The sequence below is a fragment of the Bombina bombina genome, chromosome 9 (genome assembly GCF_027579735.1).
Source record: "Bombina bombina isolate aBomBom1 chromosome 9, aBomBom1.pri, whole genome shotgun sequence".
Lineage (NCBI taxonomy): Eukaryota > Metazoa > Chordata > Amphibia > Anura > Bombinatoridae > Bombina > Bombina bombina.
In genome coordinates, this window is record NC_069507.1 from 268542072 (window position 1) to 268550755 (window position 8684).

The following is an 8684-nucleotide window of genomic DNA, read 5'->3' on the forward strand; positions in this document are numbered from 1 at the left end:
GTAGCTCCTTTACCCTTATATTGGCATTTGAAATTGTTGATTTAGCATATGGTATCCCCACCTATTCTGAAAGTTTGTGGCCGCGCGTACCAGGTATAGATAAGCTTTGTAAACACAGCCAGCAGAAGAAATTACACTCCCAGTGCGATATAGCAGAGATAAGGTAATAAAATGTTGATTTTCCATTGTTCTCTCAAAGTACTGGTGATTGTTTTAAGGACAGATATAAGATACAGACACATGTATATGTACACAGTGTGATACAGTAATGAGATCTGATTATACCTACAGATATAAGATACAGACACATGTATATGTACACAATGTGATACAGTAATGAGATCTGATTATACCTACAGATATAAGATAAATACACATGTATATGTACACAATGTGATACAGTAATGAGATCTGATTATACCTACAGATATAAGATACAGGCACATGTATATGTACACAATGTGATACAGTAATGAGATCTGATTATACCTACAGATATAAGATTAAGACACATGTATATGTACACAATGTGATAAAGTAATGAGATCTGATTATACCTACAGATATAAGATACAGACACATGTATATGTACACAGTGTGATACAGTAATGAGATCTGATTATACCTACAGATATAAGATACAGACACATGTATATGTGCACAATGTGATACAGTAATGAGATCTGATTATACCTACAGACATAAGATACAGACACATGTATATGTACACAGTGTGATAAAGTAATGAGATCTGATTATACCTACAGATATAAGATAAAGACACATGTATATGTACACAGTGTGATACAGTAATGAGATCTGATTATACCTACAGATATAAGATACAGACACATGTATATGTACACAGTGTGATAAAGTAATGAGATCTGATTATACCTACATATATAAGATACAGACACATGTATATGTACACAATGTGATACAGTAATGAGATCTGATTATACCTACAGATATAAGATAAAGACACATGTATATGTACACAATGTGATACAGTAATGAGATCTAATTATACCTACAGATATAAGATAAAGACACATGTATATGTACACAGTGTGATACAGTAATGAGATCTGATTATACCTACAGATATAAGATACAGACACATGTATATGTACACTGTGTGATACAGTAATGAGATCTGATTATACCTACAGATATAAGATAAAGACACATGTATATGTACACAATGTGATACAGTAATGAGATCTGATTATACCTACAGATATAAGATAAAGACACATGTATATATACACAATGTGATACAGTAATGAGATCTAATTATACCTACAGATATAAGATACAGACACATGTATATGTGCACAATGTGATACAGTAATGAGATCTGATTATACCTACAGACATAAGATACAGACACATGTATATGTACACAATGTGATACAGTAATGAGATCTGATTATACCTACAGATATAAGATAAAGACACATGCATATGTACACAATGTGATACAGTAATGAGATCTGATTATACCTACAGATATAAGATACAGACACATGTATATGTACACAATGTGATAAAGTAATGAGATCTGATTATACCTACAGATATAAGATACAGACACGTGTATATGTACACAGTGTGATACAGTAATGAGATCTGATTATACCTACAGATATAAGATAAAGAAGCAGGTATATGTGCACAATGTGATACAGTAATGAGATCTGATTATACCTACAGACATAAGATACAGACACATGTATATGTACACAATGTGATAAAGTAATGAGATCTGATTATACCTACAGATATAAGATAAAGACACATGTATATGTACACAATGTGATAAAGTAATGAGATCTGATTATACCTACAGATATTAGATAGACACATGTATATGTACACAGTGTGATACAGTAATGAGATCTGATTATACCTACAGATATAAGATACAGACACATGTATATGTACACAATGTGATACAGTAATGAGATCTGATTATACCTACAGATATAAGATACAGACACATGTATATGTACACAGTGTGATACAGTAATGAGATCTGATTATACCTACAGATATAAGATAGACACATGTATATGTACACAATGTGATACAGTAATGAGATCTGATTATATCTACAGATATAAGATACAGACACATGTATATGTACACAATGTGATACAGTAATGAGATCTGATTATACCTACAGATATAAGATACAGACACATGTATATGTACACAATGTGATATAGTATTGAGATCTGATTATACCTACAGACATAAGATAAGACACATGTATATGTATACAATGTGATAAAGTAATGAGATCTGATTATACCTACAGATATAAGATAAAGAAGCAGGTATATGTGCACAATGTGATACAGTAATGAGATCTGATTATACCTACAGATATAAGATACAGACACATGTATATGTACACAATGTGATAAAGTAATGAGATCTGATTATACCTACAGATATAAGATAAAGACACATGTATATGTACACAATGTGATACAGTAATGAGATCTGATTATACCTACAGATATAAGATAAGACACATGTATATGTATACAATGTGATAAAGTAATGAGATCTGATTATACCTACAGATATAAGATACAGACACATGTATATGTACACAGTGTGATACAGTAATGATATCTGATTATACCTACAGACATAAGATACAGACACATGTATATGTACACAGTGTGATACAGTAATGAGATCTGATTATACCTACAGATATGATAAAGACACATGTATATGTACACAATGTGATACAGTAATGAGATCTGATTATACCTACAGATATAAGATACAGACACATGTATATGTACACAATGTGATACAGTAATGAGATCTGATTATACCTACAGATATAAGATACAGACACATGTATATGTACACAGTGTGATACAGTAATGAGATCTGATTATACCTACAGATATAAGATAAGACACATGTATATGTACACAATGTGATACAGTAATGAGATCTGATTATACCTACAGATATAAGATACAGACACATGTATATGTACACAATGTGATACAGTAATGAGATCTGATTATACCTACAGATATAAGATAAGACACATGTATATGTATACAATGTGATAAAGTAATGAGATCTGATTATACCTACAGATATAAGATACAGACACATGTATATGTACACAATGTGATAAAGTAATGAGATCTGATTATACCTACAGATATAAGATACAGACACATGTATATGTACACAGTGTGATACAGTAATGATATCTGATTATACCTACAGATATAAGATACAGACACATGTATATGTACACAATGTGATAAAGTAATGAGATCTGATTATACCTACAGATATAAGATACAGACACATGTATATGTACACAGTGTGATACAGTAATGAGATCTGATTATACCTACAGATATAAGATACAGACACATGTATATGTACACAGTGTGATACAGTAATGAGATCTGATTATACCTACAGATATAAGATACAGACACATGTATATGTGCACAATGTGATACAGTAATGAGATCTGATTATACCTACAAGCTCAACCTATTTTATTAGGCTGTGGCTTCAAAACACAAAATCAGAGCTTTAATATACACAAATAAGCCTTAAAAAGCTAATTTTCATACATTTTTTACTCTGCAGTTGGTAAAAAAAGCAATTGTAAACACATTAAGGGAAAACTATTTTACAGTATACTGTCCCTTTAAGTCTCCATAGGAACTTCACTAAAAGTATGACTGACGTTTGGATTTCAGACTGGAGCGTGATGCAAGGTGGGATAATGTGTTGCATATGCGCTGCTGTGTCAAAGCAGTGCATATAATATAAATGCTACACATAGTGCAGTGACAGAGCAGTGTGTATATAATAAAAATGGTGCACACAGTGCAGTGACAGATCAGTGTGTATACAATATAAATGTTACACACAGTGCAGTGACAGAGCAGTATGTATATAATATAAATGGTACACACAGTGCAGTGACAGAGCAGTGTGTATATAATATAAATGGTACATACAGTGCAGTGACAGAGCAGTGTGTATATAATATAAATGGTACACACAGTGCAGTGACAGAGCAGTGTGTATATAATATAAATGGTACATACAGTGCAGTAACAGAGCAGTGTGTATATAATAGAAATGGTACACACAGTGCAGTGACAGAGCAGTGTGTATATAATATAAATGGTACACACAGTGCAGTGACAGAGCAGTATGTATATAATATAAATGGTACATACATTGCAGTGACAGAGCAGTGTGTATATAATATAAATGGTACACACAGTGCAGTGACAGAACAGTGTGTATATAATAGAAATGGTACACACAGTGCAGTGACAGAGCAGTGTATATGTAATATAAAAGGTGCACACAGTACAGTGACAGAGCAGTGTGTATATAATATAAATGGTACACACAGTGCAGTGACAGAGCAGTGTGTATATAATATAAATGGTACACTCAGTGCAGTGACAGAGCAGTGTGTATATAATATAAATGGTACACACAGTGCAGTGACAGAGCAGTGTGTATATAATATAAATGGTACACACAGTGCAGTGACAGAACAGTGTGTATATAATAGAAATGGTACACACAGTGCAGTGACAGAGCAGTGTATATGTAATATAAAAGGTGCACACAGTACAGTGACAGAGCAGTGTGTATATAATATAAATGGTACACACAGTGCAGTGACAGAGCAGTGTGTATATAATATAAATGGTACACACAGTGCAGTGACAGAGCAGTGTGTATATAATATAAATGGTACACACAGTGCAGTGACAGAGCAGTGTGTATATAATATAAATGGTACACACTGTGCAGTGACAGTGCAGTGTGTATATAATATAAATGGTACAGACAGTGCAGAGAGTGAGCAGTGTCTATAATATAAATGGTACACACAGTGCAGTGACAGAGCAGTGTGTATATATAATATAAATGGTACACACAGTGCAGTGACAGAGCAGTGTATATATAATATAAATGGTACACACAGTGCAGTGACAGAGCAGTGTATATGTAATATAAAAGGTGCACAGAGTACAGTGACAGTACATAAATAATACAGTGCATTAATGTAAGAATAATAAAACAATTCTGCGCATTAACAAATCACTTACGGCTCTGATCTTCCTCCAGGGATGAGGCACAGGAGGAAAACACTCAGCAGGCTGCTACACAGATACATAGTAACAGGCTGTGCAGGTTACAGAGAGCCTCTGGATACTGCACCTTCCTGTTTCTCCTGTGTGACTTTATATACCTGGGAAGGGGTGGGAATTGTGTTTTAGGTTATAATATCCCTGGGTCTGAAGCCAAATCATCCTCAGGCTCTGATGCTGGTACTTGGCACAGATCACGGATAACCATATGATGTACAGTATGTGGGTTTACAGAAGGAAATGTTATGCAAATGTTAATGCCTCCCGGTTTAATAATATAAAACAGGGAGAGCCCCAGCTTTTACTTCTTCCCTTTTCTTTTAATCCAACCATTAAATAAAACCAGAGTTGTCTCTACAAGCCTTAAACAAGAGAGGGTACTGGGCCTTAGCTCCACAGTGAAATGTATAAGGAATGACTGTCAATGCCAAAGAATTCCAGTAGTCATATCTCTCTGTTCCCATCTGGTCACTGACTGTATCTCTCTCCTCTGTGGTCTCATCATTACCTTTGTCCTGTTACATTCAACCACTTAATGTGCTTTACTGTGCACGAGCAATAGGCTCTGCAGAGGGTCCTATACACATAGAGGAGCATAACGGCCCACTAAGAACCAAGGATAGAGCTAAATGAAAGAGGTGAATGCACTACACATAGGTGACCCCTCTCCTCACGTGGATTAGTGCCATTGGTTACTAGGACATAATAATGTTATGCCCACAGTACGCCCCCTACAGGCAAGCTTTAATATGAACCAATGCTCTGCTCCAGTCCACATGTAAATGTCAAACTGAGCAGTGGTTTGACCTCTCATGGCTACCAGTAATTTACCCAGGGCAATGTCTTCACCTCTTGGCTTTATAGCAACTTTTAACCCCAGATGTACCAATAACACAAATAGGGCCAGAATATAAGTGGCGCGCTAAAGATAGCAAGGGCACAATAACCAATATTGATTGGCCATGCCACCATCGCAAATGCCGAAACTGCACTAGAATATTTAGCGCAACTTTAGACCTGAAGTAAACTGTGTTACAAAAAAGTTGCACAAAATGTATCCCAAACACATTAAAATAATGTATTACACACATATATACACTTTTTAATTCCAAAACATCATTTAAGTTTTAATAAAAAAGGTTTTAAAAGGGATATGGCAAAGTGTTTGACTGGGAAGGGATCCAATATGTGTGTGTGTATATATGTATATATATATATATATATATTTGTATTTATGTGTATACTATAGGCTAGATTGCAAGTGAGGCGCAACCTTCAGTGCACTCACAATGGGGCAAAAATGCATCTATTCAGCATTAAATACCTTTGATATAGTTTGAAGTAATTGCAAAAGCACAGGCACAAACTTGATTTGCGCTTTGGTTAACACTGCTTAGGAAAAGCTGGTGTCAAAATATACCCAAACCTAAAATGTGGCACAAAACTTATCAAAAATATGTCACAGCACACTCATATTAGCACTATCTGTTTAAAATTATTGCTTAAAATATTGCATTAAAAAGATATAAGGGGTGCATGGTTATGAGATATAAGAAAGTGCTTTTACATAGGGATCCATAGGAACACTAGTGATGTCGCGAACTTAAAACCCACAATTTGACTTCAATAGGCAGGCGAACTTTAAAACCCACAAGGACTCTTTCTGGCCACAATAGTGATGGAAAAGTTGTTTCAATGGGACTAACACCTGGACTGTTGCATGCTGGAGGGGGATCCATGGCAAAACTCCCATGGAAAATTACATAGTTGATGCAGAGTCTGGTTTTAACCCATAAAGGGCCTAAATCACCTAATATTCCTAAATTGTTTGGAATAACGTGCTTTAAAACATCAGGTATGATGTATCGATCAGGTAGTGTAAGGGTTACGCCCGCTTCACAGTGACAGACCAAACTCTACATGTAACGCTCTGCAAACAACCGCAAACAGTCCATTTGCACAACCACGAGATAGATAGATTTGATAGATAGATAGATAGATAGATAGATACATAGATACATAGATTACATAGATCAATAGATGCAATATACATATGATCGATATTAATTACATAGATAAATAGATGCAATATACATTTGATAGATATGAATTACATAGATCAATAGATGCAATATACATTTGATAGATACGAATTACATAGATCAAAAGATGCAATATACATTTGATAGATACGAATTACATAGATCAATAGATGCAATATATATTTGATAGATACGATTGATAGTTAGATAGATTTGATAGATACATAGATAGATTTGAAAGATATATAATTTCCCTCACAGAGTATAACAATAAGACATGCGGTCTGGGACCCGTGGTGTGTTAAGTAGTACTATTCTTAGCAGTTTACTACTACCTGTTACTCCCCCTATCGGGGGGGGTCTAAATGGCCTGCATTTTTGGAACAGGGAGATGGAAGAAGATGATTGGTCTGTCCTCCTACTTCAAATTTGTCCTAAACACAAGTGGCTGTCTCAAAACAATCAGGCCACGAGATAGATTTGATAGATATACATAGATTGATAGTTAGATAGAATCGATAGAAGATAAATAGATAGATTTGATAGATATATAATTACCCTGACAAAGTATAATAATAAAACATGCGTCTGAGACCCATGGTAACTAGGTTGTGTTAAGTAGTACTATTCTTAGCACTTTAATCCCTGTTACTCCCCCTATCGGGGGAGGTCTATATGGCGTGCATGATTACCCTGACAAAGTATAACAAGACACGCGGTCTGGGACCCATGGTAAATAGGTTGTGTTAAGTAGTACTGTTCTTAGCAGTTCAATCCCACTTACTCCCCCTATCGGGGGAGGTCTATATGGCCTGCATGGTTACCCTGACCAAATAAAACAACAAGACATGCGGTCTGGAACTGGGACCCATGGGTAACTAGGTTGTGTTAAGCAGTACTATTCTTAGCACTTTCATCCCTGTTACTCACACCTATCGGGGGAGGTCTATATGGCCATCATGATTAGCCTAACAAAGTACAACAATAAAACATGCGGTCTGTGACCCATGGTAACTAGGTTTATTTCAGTAGTACTGTTCTTATTAGTTTAATACCTGTTACTACCCCTATCAGGGGAGGTCTATATGGCCTGCATGATTACCCTGACCAAATAAAACAACAAGACATCCAGTCTGGGAGTGGGACCCATGGGTAACTAGGTTGTGTTAAGTAGTACTATTCTTAGCACTTTCATCCCTGTTACTCACAACTATCGGGGGAGGTCTATATGGCCATCATGATTAGCCTAACAAAGTACAACAATAAAACATGCGGTCTGGGACCCATGGTAACTAGGTTTATTTCAGTAGTACTGTTCTTATTAGTTTAATACCTGTTACTACCCCTATCGGGGGAGGTCTATATGGCCTGCATGATTACCCTGACCAAATAAAAAAACAAGACATGCGGTCTGGGACAGGGACCAATGGGTAACTAGGTTGTGTTATGTAGTACT

The 8684-nt window shown here is 35.5% G+C and overlaps 1 protein-coding gene across 1 annotated transcript in view; it reads right to left on the reverse strand.

Moving 5' to 3' along the window:
• LOC128639706 (ovostatin-like) overlaps positions 1-5241 on the reverse strand; it is a 214110-nt gene extending 208869 nt beyond the window's left edge. Inside the window, exon 1 of the mRNA XM_053691823.1 lies at positions 5145-5241. Coding sequence (XP_053547798.1) covers positions 5145-5212 — 68 coding nt within the window. The 5' untranslated portion in view covers positions 5213-5241. The remainder of the gene's footprint in view (positions 1-5144) is intronic.
• Positions 5242-8684: the final 3443 nt, after the last annotated feature.